This window comes from Lutra lutra, chromosome 6 (assembly GCF_902655055.1).
Source record: "Lutra lutra chromosome 6, mLutLut1.2, whole genome shotgun sequence".
NCBI classification, from domain to species: domain Eukaryota; kingdom Metazoa; phylum Chordata; class Mammalia; order Carnivora; family Mustelidae; genus Lutra; species Lutra lutra.
Window position 1 is genome coordinate 138,386,649 of NC_062283.1, and position 19,558 is coordinate 138,406,206.

Below are 19,558 nucleotides of genomic sequence, written 5' to 3' on the forward strand. Positions count from 1 at the left end.
AGCAGGGGCTTAGCCAGGCCACGGGTGCACGGCTGTCAGGTGCAGCAGGTGTTTCTGGACCCCTCCCTCCTCACCGCTTCTACCAGAGGGAGCCCCCTTCCCAGTGCAAAAGGAGGCCTCCCCAGCCACGTAGTCCAAGCGATGCTTCTCGAATGGTTACATGCACACGCATCACAGGGGTGTTGCTGAAATTGCAGATTCTGATTCAGCTGGCCTGAGACGGGTTCTGAGATTTGAGGTTTCAAAGATGCTCCCAGTGATATCGATGCTCCTGGTCCACAGACCCGTGTACGAGCAGCAAGAGGCTAGCAGCATCACGGACAGGGTTTGTGGGGGGTGGCGCATGGCAGACGCGGAGACTCCAAGTCAGTGCCCAAGCAAGTGAGAGAGCTGAGCTCTGTTGCCAGGCAGGAAGACGTGGGCGGACCGTGGAGCTGTAAGTGCTGGCTGTTACACAGCCTCAGCTCTCTAGAATGGTCTCCGGCCAGGACGGGCAGGAGTTTTGCAAGACACAGCACGTCATCCTCAAAGAGCAAAGCCAAGCACAGTCCCAGGTGTCTCTCCTCCACAGGACTGCATGCAGCACTGCTTTTCGAGCATCCTTGCTGTGAAAAGTGCAATATTAAAGGATAGTAGGAAAAACTGAAATAATAAGGAGTAGATCATCCAGGAGCCTCACAATCTAGGTCCTAGTCTGTGTTTTAGTGTGTGAGTCACCCAGGGAGTCAGCAGTTTTCCCCAGGATGCCAAGGGTTTCTGGTGCAAGGGGGCAGAGACAAACTTCGCTAAACCCTGATCTGGACAGAGTGCGGCAAAGTTGCGAGGAGCGGGGGCCTGGGTTTAATCCTGTGTCCCCCACTGACGTGCTGGATGTCCTCGAGCCCCTGCCTTTGTGCCTGAATGCCCTCTGTCTTCTCCGGAAAGTGGGGCTGAAGTCAGTACCTACTTCTCAGCGTGGCCGGGGACTTAACTAAGTTAGCTGTGTAAAACCCACAAACCCACAGGGTGGCCCGGCGGTCGTGGTGGCGGCTCAGTGAATCATCTGAGGTTATGGGCCTGGAGTCCACTTTCCCATTTTGCGGCTTATCACTTGTGTCCTTGGACAAGTGGCTTAGCCTCCGTAAACCTTGGCGTCCTTCCTCGTGGCGAGGAAATAAGGAAAGTGCCTACCTCACAGGGTTGTTGGGAGAGTTAAAAAAGGGAAACTTGGCCCAGCGTCTGGTGTGTCGTAAACCTCAGTTACTGGTCTTAGGTTTCCCAGCTGCCCTCCACGAGTTGTAGGTTTTACAAAAACATGTATTGGGGGAGAGGAGGAAACTGTTGTTTGGTTCACCCTCTCCCACCAGCCCCTTCATCCAAAGGGGCTTATCTTTTTTAAGGATGTGATTTAGAAAGAAAGGGTTTGGAAATCAGCATCGCAGCCATGTGCTGTGGGGTCGTGGGGGGAGAGAAGTGGCCTCCGTTTCCAGGAGGTGGACATCTGCCTCTTCTATTCCATTTCCTGAACAAAGATTGAAATAGCAGGTGGCGAATTTAAAGAGTACAGGTGGGGGCGCCTGGGTGGCTCAGTGGGTTAAAGCCTCTGCCTTTGGCTCAGGTCATGATCCCAGGGTCCTGGGATTGAGCCCCACATCAGGCTCTCTGCTCAGCAGGGAGCCTGCTTCCCCCTCTCTCTCTCTGCCTGCCTCTCTGCCTACTTGTGATCTCTGTCTGTCAAATAAATAACTAAAATCTTTAAAAAAAAAAAAAAAGTACAGGTGTATGGGACCTAAAGGTGTGGGTGGCAGCGTTGAGTCACGTAGGGAATTCTGGCCATTCTGTGTTCCATGTTTGGAGTGATCGCTTTGCACCATCTGCTAAGAGAGCGTGTTCTTTTTTCTCCCCTAGATGAGCACCATGCCGGGACTGCCGACCCGGCCCTGCTTCTATGATATAGATCTCGATACAGACACCGAGCAAGTTAAAGGCTTGTTCTAAATGAACCCAGCTTCTGCAGGACCTGACTCAGGTAGGCTGCCGTGCCTTCTACTGGCTTTTTCTCCCCTCCCCCAAATACTTTTTAGTATTATTTTGTTTGGGTTTTCTAGTATGTACTACAAAACGCGGTCTGATAAGTCGTTTCCTGACTTGGTTACTGAGAATTCCTACGTAATAAGAGCCTGTGGCGTGGGCCACTCCTAGAGGTGGATATGCAGTTAGATGGGCTCCTATCCAGCGCAAGTCACATTATGTCCCCTCTGGGTATAGATTTGTTGAAGGCATCTCTTGCCACAAAAAAAGGAACCTTATAGGGGCGCCTGGGTGGCTCAGTCAGTTACGCATCTGCCTTCAGCTCAGGTCACGATCCCAGGGTGCTGGGATCAAGCCCCGAGTTGGGCTCCCTGCTTGGCGGGGAGTATGCCTCTCCCTGTCCCTCTGCTCATGCTCTGTCTCTTGCTTTCTCTCTGTCTCAAATAAATATATAAAATATTAAAAAAAAAAAAAAAAAGACCAATGTAAACTCATAGAATATTTCCAGAATTAAAGCTGGCAGAGTGCCCGTCCTTACATGGCTGCACTGTAAGGCACACAACCCCCGTCGCGGCCCACAGCGGACGCCTGCGACCACGGACAGCACCGCACACCGGGTATGACATGCTCTCGCGGGCGCGGGCTCGCACGTGCTCGAGTTTCATTGACAATGAGGCGCAGTAAGAGTTACCCGCCACAGCTGCTAGCATCAGAGTCATCGGAACAGAGCGCCGGAATCGACGTTGACGCATGTGCTCCTTCTCTCTCCGTCTCCCAAAATACCTTATTGTCCTGCCCTCGCCCTTCCTCATGTGATGAAGATGATAAAATGACTCTGGCTGCGTGACGAGGTGACGTGAGGGCAGTGATGTAGGCGCATGATAGAGCCCTAGGCTCCTGTTGACCTTCTGACCTGCGGGAGGCCTGTGTGCTCCAGACCACAAGGCCGGCACATAACCAAAGCCAAGGAAGGCGAATCCGCCCCCGCGGGGGACTGCTGTGTCTGCGGTCATTTTAAAAGCCGAACTCAAGCTTCCGACCACCCCTCTCTCGGCACAGAGGCAGACTCCCCTGATGGAGGAATTGGGGTGCGTTCCTTCCCTGTGGGGCTGTTGTCACCATGTCACACGTCAGGACAGCTCAGAACAACAGGAGTGGCTTCTCCCGTGCTCTTGGAGGTTAGAATCCGGAGTCAAGGTATGAGCCTAGTCCTGCCCGCTCTGAGACTCTGGGAGAGTCCGCGCTGGCCTCTTCTCCCTCCTGGAAGCTGCCAGTAACCCTCGACGTCCCTCCGCTGAAGCCACACTGCTCCGTCTCCACCTGCACGGCCAAGGCCTACTCCCTGTGTGTCGCTCTGTCTTCCCGTGGGCTCCTGTCACGTGGAATCAGGACCCACCTCACTGACCGCATCTTCACTCAGTGACATCTACAGAGACCTTACCCGGCTTCAGTCCTGGGGGTCAGGACTTTGGCCTGTCTAGTCGGGGACAATCTAACCTGTAACACTCAGCGTAGACATGACAGGGACACTCAGCTCTTACCCCACCAGACAGACACATGGAGACAGGACAGGTCCTCTAACGCAGAGGGCCCAGCGAGCCATCGGAAGGACAGAGCAGCAGAAATGAGACTCCTTGGCCTCTCAGGGTCCACACAGCCTAAGGGGACTGGGCCCACCTTGGAGGTCCCGTAGGCAGCCCTGAGCTGTGGGAGGTCCCTGGTCTTACTCCTGTCTCCCCCTCGGTCCTGCGGCCACGCCTGCTGGCTCCTGTCCTCGCTTCCCTTCCTGAAGAGAAATGGCCAGCCTCCCGGGCTGCCTGGAAGACTCCCCATCAGCAGTTGTCAAGGCTCGAGGCTGCTTTTCTTCATCCCATACATCAAAAGTGTCCTCACCGTGTTCTCAAGCCACATTCCTTTTCCCAAACGGCCCCGTGCAGTCTCCGTGCTCACTCCTGTCGCTGTTCCCGAGCCCGGCACCCCTCCCTGCTGCGGGCACCCCGCGGGCCTGCCTGACGAGCTGACTTGACCTGAAGACCGTTTTCTCTGGTTGCCCGAGTGCTGGCCCTGAGCCAGGCAGACGGAATTCTCGCTTTCGTTGGCTTCACGACCAGGAGTCCGCGTGGGGACGTGGCTTTCTTCTTGTGTGAGTCTTTGTTACTAACAGACGCCGGAGAGCTAGGCTGTGATGAGAAAGGTAGCGACCGGACCCCTGTGAAATCGCTTTAACCCCAGGTGCGGAAGTGTGTGGTGTCGGTGTGTGGTGTTTGGTGGTGACTGCATGTGTTTGTCACCAAGGAGCGGGGGCTGTGTTCACTTTGAACCACAACCACGGTTCATATCTGTGTCAGTTCGGAAAAAGAAAACTCCACCAAAGGAACCCCAGGGGACTGATTTACCCAAGAAGCCTGTGGACGGGAGCCTGGATGATGGTGTCATTTGGTCTTCGGGTGGCACTGTGTGTTTCACATCCAGAACCCGTCATGCTCTGCCGCTGCCGTGTGTCACTTCTCCCCAGAACAAGTGTGTGTCGCCCTTCGCCTCTCACGGACAGTACTTTCCCACCCTTCGGGTCCATTTTCATCTGTCCTCCAAGAAGGTGCTAAAAACCGAATTATGCATTCATCATTGCAGTTAAGACTCGGGTAACACCCAGGGACACGTCCTTCGCTTTGCTGTCACGGACACTTAGATCCTTAGGCTTTGTGTTCCCTCGGGGTTTACTGAAAGCTCGGGGTTAGAGGCTCGGAGGTTGGCTCGGGCACTAAGCCCCTCGCCTGGGTGGCCACAGCGCCCCCTGGAGGCAGGCGCTTCCCCTGCGCGCTGAGAGCCAGCAGCTGAGCAGTGGCCCCAACCCACAGGACCACAGTGCTCTTGCCCCTGCTCTGCCCGCCACTCCTCCCATGGCTGGCACCGGACGCCTCGCCTCCCTGTCGCATGTCATGCTGGCATCAGTCCAGCAAGGTGAGCAGTTTTATTTCGGTGCCACGAAAACTCTGGCCCGGAGAGGCCAGCAGCGTGCTCCCGCTGCACAGCTGATAGACCTGAACGCCCAGGCTCCTCCAGGATCTGCTCACTCGCTCACCCCATCCTTACGGCCAAGCCAAAGGATGCCCTCTGCGCCTCAGTCACAGAGTGAGGGAACTTTGGCCTGTTCTAGAAGATGGCAAACGGTTATTTGAGCAGACCTGTAATTTGGGGATCACCGGGTGATTTTTTTTTTTCTAACAAAAGAAAGTTATTTGGGTATTAAAAGCGATGACTTTGTCCAAGCTCCTTTATACAGGGCTTTCTCTCCCTGAATGTTGTTTTCCCTTCCCACTCTCTCCTCCAAGCCTCCTCTCCTGAGCTGCCCAACGCCATTTCTAGGCTCGCTGGGCAGTGGTTCAAAAACCATCACTTGACCCTTGCTTGCACCCCTGAAAACAGATCTGGTGTCACGGGAGAACACCACTGTACAGAGCAAACATTCCTTCTCGGGGACGCCTTGATATACTATTTGTTGTTGTTTCTGTTTTTTTTTTTAAGATTTTATTTATTTATATGAGAGAGAGAGCAAAAGAGCAGAAGCAGGGGGAGAGACAGAGGCAGACAGAGAGAGAAGCAGACACCCCAGTGAGCAAGGAGCCCGATGCGGGACTCGATCCCAGGACCCGAGGATCATGAGCTGAGGGATTAATGACTGAGCTACCCAGGCACCCCCGGGACTCCTCAGTATAATGACCCCACAGACAGCCTCTCTGTTTCCTGGGCCCTCATGCACGCGTCAGTCAGGGACCACCTCTACTGACATTGAAGGTCTGTGGCTGTTAACAGTACAAAATATAAAAATGTGAAAATTCAGATGACAGTCAGATGAGACAGATTTGGGCATCGGAAGAGGAAATAAATGTCTGGTTGGTTGCTCTGCTCCCGTGGCAGTCGGACTCCAGATCTTTCCATGCACTCGGCTGGAAGCCGCATGCTCACTATTCTTCGTGGCCCCTGCTGCCATCTGCCCCGTGGAAGACTGACGTCTGCTGACAACTGTTAGTCTCCTTCCCCGTCCTCTCCTCTCCTGCTCACCTCACCCTAAGGAAATCGCGTGAGGCTCCATATGAACAGGAGATGCCAAGAAGTCCCCAGAGTTGAGCTCTTGCTCCTTTCCGGGGCTCCCCTGTGGTGCCTTCACTGTTGTCAGAAGAAGGGCCTGATTCCTTCTTCTCCACGACACCAGACGCAACTAATTAAAATACATCGTTTGTCCCAATGGATCGGACCCTGCCACGATACTCTTTAGTCTTTTGTTTGAAGATGACTGGACTCGGACTGGACTTTCCCCCCCCCTCCCCCTTCCCCTTCAGAATGGTGTCTCATTCTGAACCTTTACCCTATATCTGAGTCTCAGCGGGCTCCAGGCAGACACTATAAAGTCCGGTAGATTTCCTGAAGAATTCACCTACTCCCTTTGTCCCCAAGTGTGGTTGGCTAGAGTCCAGCATCAGACTGACTCTAGCCCTTGTCTAGATGTTCGTTATTGACCAAGAAGGTTTTTTCTAGAATTGCACCTGCAAAAAAGAGTGTCATACCTGCTCATTTCTCCCTAAACAGCTGCCTTCAGAGCAGGAATGTTCGATGATATTAAATAATCATAAATTCATCTTGAGTGCAGTTGCTGCCGCAGACCTCCCTGGGCAGGGTTTGTCATCCCCAGTCTATAAACCACAAGGTTTCGGGGCTCCCAAGGGTAGCATCTGGGCTCTGTGCTTTGGGTCCTTTTTTTTTTTTTTTTTTAATTCAACTTTTATTTAGGAAACATACAATGCAATGTAGGTTTCTGGAGTCAAATTCAGTGATTCGTCACTTACAAACAACAGTCAGGACTCACTGAAACTATCTTTTCAAGGAACCACTCAAAAACCACTGATCACGATTATGCTCCAAGAAAGAGGTAGGTCAGTGTTTCATCCCGGGCCATCCTTGGAGTACACAGTTGGAAGCCCAGGCCACTTAAATAAAAGATGGTGGGGACAGAATCAGCGATGCCATCTTTACCATCTCACTGACATCTGTCGAACTAAAATGGAATATTTTGAAGCTTAATGGGTGGGAAGTTCTTAGCTCCCTTTTAAAGAAACTTTTTTGGAGATGCCTGGGGGGGTTCAGTCAGTTAAGCGTCCGACCGGATTTGGGCTCAGGTGATGATCTCAGGGTCGTGAGATCGAGCCCTGAGTTGGGCTTCACGCTGGGTGTGGAGCCTGGTTAACATTCCCTCTCCCTCTGTCCCTCTGCCCACTTGCACACTCTCTCTTGCTCACTCACCCCCTCCCCCACCCACCCCCAAAAAAGAAGAAACTTGTTTGGGTATGCTTTGGTTTCTTATCAATCCCATACCAAGATAGAATGTTTCATATGTTCTATCTTCGTAAAATTCTGAAATTGTTTTTTTTTTTTTCCCTGAATAACTGGGTAACAATGAACAGCTGATTCCTTTTTAAATTCTCACCATAGCGATTGCTTTTCCAATTCGTAAAATCTATATTCAGACTTTCTGTACTTCTGCCAACATTCTGCCTTTTCTTAAGACCTGGAACCACATACTCTAGGCCCCTTTAAACACTAAACCACTGGATACTAAGGTCACGCAGCTAATCAGCTGGTCTTTAGCACGCACAGATTTGGAAGGTCCTTCCAGACTTGCCCTCCCTGGGTTATTTCCAGTCCATGAAGCCCACCACCTCCCTTCCTCCACAGGCCTCGCGGAGCCTCAGGTCAGGGAGAACCAAAGCCACTGAATGAGACCAGCCACCTCTCTAAGGGGGAAGGGAATGGGGTGAGGTTCACACCAGGCAAACACCTCCCTTCCTCACCGCAAAAAATATTTTTTTGTTAATGATGATTATGCTTGCCGGGCGTCTGTTTTCTGTGTACTTCCCTGACTTGAATCAGATGCTCAGGGAGTATCCCGAGTTCCCGGTGTCCTGTCTTCGTCACTGTCTTGGGTTCTGAAGCTAAGCCAACATCCTTTCCGGCTCCAGAGCCCTCCCTCGTTGGTGGGAGGCCAACTCGCTGTTCTCCTGCCCAGTGTGAACTCCTGGCCCCGCAGATCAACTCCTCCATGCGTACATTCAGAATAAAAGCCCAACACCCACCTTTACAGTCCCTGCTGCAGTGGTGACCATGTGTTTTCTGGAACTCGGGTGTGTGTTTGTTCTTTGTAAAATGTAGTTAGACCACTTCTCCTTCAAGCAGATGACAGGTTCCGGCCGCGTCGGAGTTTTAAGATTCTTTGAGAGGAAACAAGAAAGCTTCGACATCAGTAAGAAGGTCCGGACCTTCTCCCTTCCATTTGTGCCCTAAATGCATTTTTCAGACCTCACTTTCTGTGCCGACCATAAGAGAAACCAAAATCCAAAAGCGACAGGATTCCTAATCTAAAATCTCTAAAATCCCGAGCGTTCTCACTCAGCAGGATCCTAGAGACTAGAGCCCAAATTTAGAATTTTGGAATTTCTGCCTATCTCCTCGGGGCTCGGCTCGCTGCCTGCAGTGTGCGTGGTCCCGGTCGCATACCCTGGGCTTCTCTGTGGCTCTTAAGCAAAAAGACTCCAGACAGGGATCCCGGCCTTGTCTTGTGAAGAGAATCCCTTATTGGCTGTCGAATTTTCTTTCAGTTTCCAGCTTTTTAGAGCCCTAGTAACAGTTTAACACCACAGGGTAAAAAGCTGTTCTTAAACCCCCGGAAACATGTTTTTGTCTTCCAGGCTCACGAAACAGACTACTCTTTGCCTTTTTGCTGCCGTTGGAGAAGAAAGTGAATTTGAAATATGCCTCTTACGCAACGCGGGAGCAATGGGGAAATAGGCCAAAGATTTATTCTTTGTTCAAGACCAAATTCTGTGTGCAACCAAGCTCGCTGTCTGGTAAAGGGACCTCCACCGAGTTTGAAAGAAACTAATTTATTTTCCATTTCTGCGCAGTTTACATTATTTCCCACTGCTTACACTTCAGAAAGTTTATTTTATGGGGACGGAGGGATTAAAAGAGTGTGAACTAAAAGGTAGCATTTTCCACTCTGGAGTTTTCTATTTTGTCTTTGAACTGCAAATAAACATGTATCTAGAAAACCCACCAGTGAGTTTTCCGTGCCAGATAAAACTCTGCTCTCTAGAGGTAACGGTTCACGCTGGGGTTGTGACCTGACACCGATCTTCTGGAAGACTGTGAATACAGCCAGGGCTTTGGAAACCGAACAAGAAAGAAATCACACACACACGCTCACGCACACACTCGCTCACACACAGAAATATCTGGCCCGTTGTGAAATCTTCTGACTGCCGGAGAGTGGTAATACCCTGGAAAACAAAGTGCATTTTATATCTAGAACTGTTTTCAGCGCCAGTAAACTTGGCATCACTTACCTAAAAACTAATGGATTGATGCATTTCTTCCCCCAGTGAATGAATCTCAGTGGCCGTTAAGCTCCCCAAGGCCCATAGGCAAAGGAAGGAGACTCTTAAAGGTCAGGTGTTTGGCAAGTGTTTGTCCGTTTGTCCAACCCTTCCTTAGTAGGAAAGAATGTTCTATAGCCTGGACCCTCTTCCCGGGAGTTGCTGACCCTTTTTTGATTCCATGTCTTCCTATAATAACATAAAATTATATCAAAGTTTAGACAAAACCAAGGATTCAGGAGCAAACAAGAAGGGATTGTCCTCTAAGCAGTATAAGGAAAGTAGTCACCATAAATATCCTAAATGTCCCGCAGGCACATCCTGCGGGAGACCTTGACGTCGGCTCTTTCCTGCGTCCTCTTGCGTTACCCGCTTCAGTGACCCTGCTCCGTAGTTGCTCTGCCCATAATGTGTCTTTATGCACAATTCAGTGCGTTCCAAAACATAGCTTAATAACTAGAAAGCCCCGGGGCGCCTGGGTGACTCAGTTAAGTGTCTGCCTTCGGCTCAGGTCATGATCTCACGATCTTGGGATCGACCCCCACATCGGGCTCCCTGCTCAGTGGGAAGTCTGCTTCTCCCTCTCCCTCCAGTGCTCCCCCTACTTATACTGCCTCACTCTCTCTCTCTCTCTCTCTCTCTCTCTCAAATAAATAAATAAAATCTTTAAAACTAAGCAATAAATTTTAAAAAATAACAATAAAGCCTCCCCACACCAAGACTGTGTCTCAAGAACGATTTAGCCTGGTGGTTCTGAAGGGTGTGTGTGGTGTTCCGCCTCTCCATCCGCTATCTGGGAGTCCCCCTCTCCAAACATAGCATCAACTACCTAACACTTTGAAGGTCTTAAGGGTCCACAGTAAACTTGTTCTCTCTGTGATGCCCTCATGAAGCAGTCTTGCTCAGGAGTTCATTTTCAAGTTCATTTTTTAAGCAGTTGCCTTCTGTTATTCGACTCTTCATAATTTTCCTCTGCTATTCAGTTTCATTTTCTATTTTTGAAAGTGTTTTTAGAAAATATGTTTTTAGAAATCTTTTTTTTTTTTTAAGATTTTATTTATCCATTTGAGAGAGAGAGCATGAGAGGGGAGGTCAGAGGGAGAGGCAGACTCCCTGCGGAGCCAGGAGCCCAATGTGGGACTCGATCCTGAGACTCCGGGATCATGACCTGAGCCAAAGGCAGTCTCTTAACCAACTGAGCCAACCAGGCACCCTAGAAATCTACGTTCCAAGGGCTTTAGACCAGAGACTTCTTCCCTTATCTCCTTTCACCAGGCAGTTGGCCAGTTCACCAAAAGGAAAAAAATAAAAGCAACCCAAACACAAATGGGGGAGAGCTTTTTAAATGCTCGGGATGAATGGCCGGGTAACCCAGGTGTTGCTGGGCACCCAAACTGTTTTCCCATTGTGTGGCCGGCATGCTCTGATGGCTTCATTTTCGACCATTTACTAATCTGCTACAATACGCTCCTGCCGAGGGAGGAACAGCCTCCACTGACAAGAAAGGTCTTCGGCAGGTGCATTCACGGGCTTGTCAACTCAATGACCTGAGGCCTTCCTAGACTGGAGCAGGTGTTACAGGGAAGAGCTCGTTTATCTACCGTGTCTTCTGAGGTCAAGGCCTAAGGAAAAGAAATCGTACCACCTTTGACATGGTCGTTTTAAGTGAGAACTCTTCCCAAGATCTGATCTCTCTCTGCCTCTATAATTGAAACGTGAGAAACCACGGACCACCCCAAAATGGCGGTGGGACCCTGGTGACCCACCCCCCCCCCCCACCCAGACAAGTGGGCTCCCTTCCTCCCTGCTCGTGTTCCTGTAGCAGCCACTCTTGCAGAGATCAAGACCCAGACCAGAAGAAGCCTGTGAGAGCTCCCAGGGGAACATACCCCGGGCGACTCAGTGATAACAAGGGAGAGACGACTGCAGGCTCCAGAAAGTAGCTGCCAGGCACTTAGCCAACCCATTGTTGCTGTTCTTTTTATTCTTCTATTTCCGGGGTTGTCTGTTTTAACTAGAGTGTGCGGACCCCCTTAGAACAGTATATGAGTATTCTTCACACGAGATATTTAAAAGAATCCTCAGGTCTGACATTACCCAGGTATGTTTGTTTTTTTATAATTTACACATTCCAATAAAAAGGGTATATGAAACCTACCTTATTTATTCCAGAAAAGTCTGCAGAGCCATATTCATCCATTGCTTTTCTATAAACGTGTGCATGCATGGAGCTACAAGTTAACCGATAATAAGTGCATTTTGGTACCGTTTGTTAAGAACCTATAAAAAATAGCCATTGAAGAAGTGAACTACTGTGGTAGACTAGTTGGTTAGTAAACTGTGTGGTTCCTTGAACTCTTTTAGACAGACTGATCAGCCCCCTCCCCAAAAAGCTCTTCTATAGCTACACTTCAGACAAGGGAGAACAGACTAGAATTCCGAAGCCTATGAACTTGAAGGGGGGAAAGGCGCCATTTTTGTTTTTACTAACCTCTAACTGTAATGTAGCGGTGCCGTCCAGCATGAATGCCGGCAACAGACCACAGCAATAAAACAGTACTTGTGTCTGGTATTTTTAATATGACATTTCACTGTCTGCTGAGATTCAGAGTAGCACTGATGCTCGTCACGACCTCAACACGACAGCCATTACACCAGCCACTACCTCGTTACCACATGCGTAAGAGCCACATACATCGCTACCATCCAATGTGATTACCTTACAGTATTTTATTTTATTTTATTTTATTTTTAAAGATTTTATTTATTTATTTGACAGAGAGAGATCACAAGTAGGCAGAGAGGCAGGCAGAGAGAGAGGAAGGGAAGCAGGCTTCCTGCTGAGCAGCGAGCCCGATTCGGGACTCGATCCCAGGACCCTGGGATCATGACCCGAGCCGAAGGCAGCGGCCCAACCCACTGAGCCACCCAGGCGCCCCCCTTACAGTATTTTAATAATCACATTCTACCCTCACATTGGCTTGCTTTAAACTCATACGTGGCATTTAAAAACGTCATTCCACCGAGTGGTGCACGGATTTCACCACACTGGGAACGGGATCCCAGGCACAAAAAAGGTTCTAATGGAATTCTAGCAGCCTAAATCCTGCTTCTGTGGAAGCTTTGCGCCGCTCTCAGATGTTGGCATGTCCGCACTTGTGCCCCAGGTCATTCCCAAGGGTCCCTGCTTCCTCCAGCAGGAGCCCTGCTCTGAATCTTAAGATTTTGATTCTGGAGTAGCGTAGGCAGGCAATAGAAAAGAAGCCTAACTCAGACGATAAAAAAGAAACTCTGGAAAGTCCAGAGTGCTGTGTCCATGTAGGAAAAGGAAATCAACGTACATACCCTTTCCTTGGCTGAAAGGCTCATATTGGGGCATTCCCCCACTATATCCCCAACCCCCAGAAAGTGGACGAGAGGGTAGTATTGATCAGTAAGTATTTTCTGAGTGAATTCACCCATCCGTTTGTTGAACATGTGTCAGCCCACCTGCAAATGGCGGTGGAAGTGGGGACAGAGGCCGTCTTGTTGGGGACCCTCCACATGTGGAGTCCCCACTAACTCCATGTAGTAGGTGTCAGAACTGAATTGAATTGAGTCATAGGAAACCAAGCCAAGCGGTGTAGGAGAATTGGTGTCAGACCCTAACACCAATGGAGGAATTCAAAATGAAAGGTCTCAGTTCATGTCATGAGAAAATATCGAGATAAATAAATGTCAAAAGTTTCAGGGAAAGAAAAGTTTCAGAAATCATGGGGCAGATTTCATGGCCTCCATGGATCGCCCTGAGACCCCACATCACACATAGAACCACTTTTAAAGGAAGGCTTTCATGTTCAGATTTAGCTGTTGGTCAATTAGGTTTGGTTTGCCTTCAAGCCCTTATCCAACAAGAGATGGGCAACATTTTTGCTAAAGACCATAAATTTCCTGAGAGCAAGCCAGTGCCCAGAACCCTAGGCAGATACCACTGGTGGTTAGAACGGAGCTGAAGAGCCAGTGCCCCCCTACTGGGTAGCTGTTTGTGCGGTGTGAACTACAAATCCATCCTGTTCTGAGCATGCATTAGAATAACCATAGATCCAGGAGATTATCCAAAGAAACATTCTTAATGATCACCGCCGGGCCTTCCTGCAGACCACAGCAAGATACTCGTTCCAGGACAGAAGGTGGATGTCACGAACCAAAAAGCATGGAGAAAATACTTGATAGAGTGGGACCACATCATTGAGACTTTGGCATGAGAAAAAAAAAGGAATGAAATTCTTCCTGTGATCTCAGCCTTACCATTGCAGGAAGGCATCCCAGGTCATGGAAATCTCGTTCCCCTCTGCTGCGTAAGCTCTGGGGTAAGCACCATCCCCAGGTCGAAAGTACAGTCTCCTGACCTAGTGTTGCTTTCCAGAGTCCCAGGCTATGGGTGTGTCATTTCAGCTGTCATTTTCGTGGAGCAGCACTTGTGACTGGCCGCATCTGGTGTATTCAAGGTAAGCTAAGTGCATATGAGCTCATTGAACATAGAAATAAATCCTCTCTGGGCAATTAACAGACTCCCAAGCATTTAGGCTAGTTTTATAGGTGTTTTGTTTTGTTTTGTTTTGTTTTGTTTTGTTTTGTTTTGTTTTTAAACTGATCCCAGGACTATCTGCCTTCGAGTTACCCGAGATATTTGCTAAAAATGCAGCTCCCAGGGCACCTGGGTGGCTCAGTGGGTTAAAGCCTCTGCCTTTGGCTCAGTTCATGATCCCAGGGTTCTGGAATCGAGCCCCGCATCGGGCTCTCTGCTCAGCAGGGAGCCTGCTTACCAGCGCCCCCTGCCCCCCGCCTGCGTCTCTGCCTATTTGTGATCTCTATCAAATAAGTAAAATCTTAAAAAAAAAAATGCAGCTCCCCATCTCCATTTAGACCTAATAAATTGGCCTCTCTGGAATCCTGGGAATCTCTATTTTGACAAGTTCACTGACTTTTTCTCCTACATACTGAAGTTTAAAAAATCAACCCCAAATCCACTTTCGTATCACCGTTCTGCCTAACGCGATGTCTATCAGATAGGGCTAAAGAAATGCTCACTGAGGAGCACCTGGGTGGCTCAGTGGGTTAAGCCTGTCTTCGGCTCAGGTCATGATCTCGGGGTCCTGGGATGGAACCCCGCATCGGGCTCTCTGCTCAGCAGGGAGCCTGCTTCCCTCTCTCTCTGCCTGCCTCTCTGCCTGCTTGTGATCTCCGTCTGTCAAATAAATAAATAAAATCTTTAAAAAAAAAAAAAAAGAAAACGCAAGAAATGGTCACGGAAAGAATGAGGACACATTTACAACCATCAGTCTCCCCGCCTTGATGATAGGCACCATCACGACACCGTCTCAATTCCTCATACCTCTTCAGACCCAATTAGATGTTTTTTCACACATTTCCTCCCTGCCTTATTCAGCTCTGGCCTCTCTGGGCTCCAGGGCTCCCAGACACAGACCCTTAGGAAGGCTCAGTGGACAAGCAAGAACCCAGGTTTACATTTTCGTCTCCTGAAATGCTTTGCAAATAAAACCTTGCAGAAAAACCCTATTTCATCGCAGGATAGTAGAAGACTACAGGCAGCTGCGTTCTGAAGAGAGCCCATGGCCCCTCCGTCTTGGCAGGGCAGAGCCCAGAGGAGGGGGACATCATTGCCCAGACTGAGTCTGAGGTTGGAGTGTTTATGAATAACAAATCAGCTAACTTGAAATACTTCTCATGGTGGGTTAGGGCGCAAACCTTTCCCCGGCACACCACCCTGAATGTCAAATGCTTACTCAGCCCTGTAAGGGCACCTCTATTTTTATGTGAAAGGACCCTGGTAGTTTAAAGCCAGTAAATACTTTCCGTCACGCATCACGTTGCTGACGTATCTTAGAATAAGGATTGCAAGGACAATTTTTCAAAAACGATCAGACCCCTTAAATTCAGCGTGCACACCGAGAAGCTGATATATTTAATGAATGTTCATTTGGCAAAGTCATGCAATTAAGGAATGTTTCTTCCCCAGATAATTCTTTGGGCCCTGATCATTTTCCTCCAAGTCAGCCTCTTGATTACCTCCCCTCTTGACAGAGACAGTGTGTACCAGACAAACAGCTGAACAGACACCCTGAAGGGACTGGAAAGGCTCTCCTGGGTCCAGAACAAGCCAACTATATGAGGAGTGATGCTTTCCAACTTCATCACGGAGTTGAGAGCCAAAGAATATTTCAGGGGCCCGAGGAAAAAAATGCTGAATAACTCCCCCATTCCTCTCTAGGCATTTTATACTTTGCCTCATGACCAATTTTGACGTGTAAGTTCCCAGAGTATCAGACACCCCCCAAATGCGGAGCGTCAGTACAGAAATGCATTCCAGAGACAAATGCAAATTATTTTTAAATTATTCATGCCTCCTCGCTCACCATTAGAAAGAGAATTGACCAACTGTAAATATGCAGAAACAGAAGCAACCGACACACAGAAATATCAGCCCCAAACCACATAGGAACAAAAAACACCCACGGAGGGGCCGGATAATTAGGTTGGAGGGAAGCAAGGAAGGTGGGAGGCCCTGTTTCTGAAGTGTCGAGCAAGCTGGGACCGGAAGCTGGAACCAGCCACAGAGACAGGAGGGGACTGAAGAGGAGGGATGGGGTTTGGCGGGAGAGGGCGGGAGCGGGGAGGAGCTAGGCTCACAGGAAAGACGGAGCTAGGGTGGGTGCTGGCTTCTGACGGATCTGAATTCAGTGAGGCCAGAGTGACAGATGGAGAGGTGGCCAGTGTGACCAAGAAGAAAGTGTGCAATGCGGAAGATGCTTGAGGGCCTGCTGGAACCACGAAAGCGCGCACGGATTTACCATTTCACCTGCAGCATTCCAGCCCCTGTCGCCCCGCTCCTCCGCCCAGTGAGCTGGGGGGGGGGGGGGGGCAAATGTTCCTGTAGCCAGCGCAGGCTGCGAGTGACAATATTCTAATTGGGAAGTGGTTTGGGATTCCCCTGTTTTTAAAAAAATTTAGAGGGTTCCAAGCAGCTGGTTGGAACACACAGATCTGAGGAGGAAAAGACAGTGATGTCCCCCCAAAGAAGCCCTGTTCACCACCACTGTGGGCTCCCATTTAAATGCACGGAAGTCGGGGTGCCTGAGTGGCTCAGTGGGTTAAGCCTCTGCCTTTGTCTTGGTCATGATCTCGGGGTCCTGGGATTGAGTCCCACATTGGGCTCTCTGCTCAGCGGGGAGCCTGCTTCTCTCTCTCTGCCTGCCACTCTGCCTACTTGCGATCTCTCTCTCTTTCTGTCAAATAAATAAATAAAAATCTTTTTTAAAAAATGCACGGAAGTCATCAACAATAAGAAACTCCGTCCAATTCCATCTAAACCTAATGAAGCTGGCGCACACCCAGAGAATTGGAGCCCAAGATTAGCTGGCGATGTTCATAGTTTCTAAGGAAAAAAATCAAGCATGAAGGGTTCAGTTCTTAGCAGATTTTGAAAAAAGAGCAGAAATGTGAGCAGATGTCCTTCATCCGTGCAGACCCCTGATGGCGGCTGGCAGCTCCCAACCCGAGCCCGTCAACAGCCCAGGGAGCGAAGTAGAGCAGCCCTGGCTCCCCAGCCCCCTGCCTGGGAGGGGAAGAACTGTCCAGAAGAATGCTCACGGCAGTCCAAACAATAACCGGAAGGGAATCAGCGAGTAAAGGCAGGGGTCTGTTTATGTCTGCCAGAGAGACTGTCTCCAACAAGTGCAGGAAGAGAGTAACTTGAACCCGGAGCTCGTGTCCTGTCTTACGAGGCCAACAACCCCTCCAGACCAGACTTTAATATCAGTGTGACCCAGGTGTGCATCCGTCCTGGGAGGCAAACCCTTCTCCCCACCGTGTGAACCAGGACCCCTGCACAGAGGATGCTACGAGTCATTGTTTGTACAAACCCACCAGTTCCACGCAAACTCCACGTAGAAATTGCAAGCCCTCACCTGACACCGATCTGGACCCGAGTTACTTGATCGAAACAGGGAAACTAACGTTATCATTAGTAATATTTCCACCTAGATAATTTTAAGATAATGTTCTTTGAAATTCTGTGGTCTTGGGGTACCTGGGTGACTCAGTCGGTTGAACATCTGCCTTCAGCTCAGGACATGATCCCGGGGTCTGGAGATCAACCCCCGTGTCAGGCTCCCTGCTCAGCAGGGAGTCGGCTTCTCCCTCTGCTCCTCCCCCTATGCATGCTTGCACTCTCTCTCTCTCTCAAATAAATAAATAAAATCCTTTAAAAATAAATAAATGAATGAATGACTAAAAATTTTTAAAAAGTTCTGTGGTCCTATGGAATCACCTCTGAATAACCGTATCTGAGAGATAAATATCATCTTTTATGGAGTATTCGATTCAACTTAAGAAACATTTTTGTGGGGCGCCTGGGTGGCTCAGTGGGTTAAGCCGCTGCCTTCGGGTCAGGTCATGATCCCAGGTCCTGGGTTCAAGCCCCACATCGGGCTTTCTGCTCAGCAGGGAGCCTGCTTCCTCCTTTCTCTCTGCCTGCCTCTCTGCCTACTTGTGATTTCTCTCTGTCAAATAAATAAATAAAATCTTTAAAAAAAAAAAAAAAGAAACATTTTTGAGGGGTGCCTGGGTGGCTCAGTCAGTTGAGCAATCCAATCCTGATTTCAGCTCAGGTCATGATCTCAGGGTCCTGGGATGGAGCCCCACGTCCAGCTCCCTGCTCTGCCAGGAGTCTCCTTGTCTCTCTCTCCCTCTGCCCCTCCCCCTGCTGGAGCACTCGCGCTCCCTCTTCTCTCTTTTTCTCTCTCAAATAAATCTTAAAAAAAGAAAAAAAGTGACCCAAGCTAACGTCACCTGCGCCACAGGATAAGCTAACCTAGCCTTCGCTTCCTTGGCTTCACTGGTTTTGTCAAGGGATTTTCTAGTCTGGTTTCCATGTTGTATTTTGTTTAACACTGTTTCGTAGCCAATGGTAGTAGCTAGTCAATAATTTCTTCATTGAGTGGATGAGGTAACCAATTTGTTATCAACATGATGTTACGATCACCCAAGATGACCACAGGACATGGGACAAAGAGAGAACTTCTGAGTTAGGGGCCACTGGAAAAAGTATAGGCTTGCCCTGGTGGAAAATGGCAGGAAGGATGGATATATTCACCTCACATGGGCCGAAGCATGTCCAGGTGCCAACGGTAATGCAAAATAAATAATGTATAAAGCTAAAGGAATTTGACATTTTCCTTAAAGATGTTCTCCATCTGCCTAAATACTCTATCCTGGTTGAGACTTACAAGCCTGACAGAATCAGGGAAGGTGCTAGAGTCCGAGTGGTGGAAAGGGATCTGAAGGAGGGAGCCGGGACACAGAAAGCCCTGGAAATTGCCCACCAGCTCTGGAATCCCCACCAGAGGTTGCCATGAGTTCAGAAACCTTCCAGGGCCTCGGAGGAAACCTCCAACACGGAGCTAACCCCTGAGGAAAGGGTCCCATCGGCCTCCATAGAGGCCTGACCGTTGAGACACGATGCCCACAGTGAAGGATCTATGTGAGGGCCCGGGTTGGGCTCTGAGGAAAACTGATGACACAGAGTCTTCCCCTGAGGCAGCCGCTCTAGAGCAGTCTCCTCCTCCTCCTGTCAAGGTATCCTGAGAAAAGGAGTGGAGAGGGTGCCTGGGTGGCTCAGTTGGTTGAGCAACTGCCTTCGGTTCGGGTCATGATCCTGGAGTCCCGGGATCAAGTCCCACATCAGGCTCCCTGCTTGGCAGGGAGTCTGCTTCTCCTGCTGACCTCTCTACTCTCATGCTCTCTCTCTCTCTCTCTCAAATAAATAAATAAAATCTTTAAAAAATAAAATAAAATTTATTTTAAAAAAAGAAAAGAAAAGGAGTGGAGAAAATACAGTCATAAGTGTGCTTTCTGGATGGGGTCACTTTATTACCTGTTTGCTGAGGGTGTTTCAGTTTTGTTTTGTTTTTAAGATTTATTTATTTATTTGACAGACAGAGATCACAAGTAGGCAGAGAGGCAGGCAGGGAGAGATGAGGAAGCAGGCTCCCCGTGGAGCAGAGAGCTCGATGCGGGGCTCGATCCCAGGACCCTGGGATCATGACCTGAGCCAAAGGCAG

The 19,558-nt window shown here is 49.4% G+C and overlaps 1 protein-coding gene across 1 annotated transcript in view; it reads left to right on the forward strand.

The window, feature by feature from the left end:
- MTHFD1L (methylenetetrahydrofolate dehydrogenase (NADP+ dependent) 1 like) overlaps nt 1-9,117 on the forward strand; it is a 190,611-nt gene extending 181,494 nt beyond the window's left edge. Inside the window, exons 27-28 of the mRNA XM_047733489.1 lie at nt 1,888-2,008; nt 8,751-9,117. Of these exons, the coding sequence (XP_047589445.1) occupies nt 1,888-1,977 (90 nt within the window). The 3' untranslated portion in view covers nt 1,978-2,008; nt 8,751-9,117. The remainder of the gene's footprint in view (nt 1-1,887; nt 2,009-8,750) is intronic.
- The last annotated feature ends 10,441 nt before the right edge of the window (nt 9,118-19,558 follow it).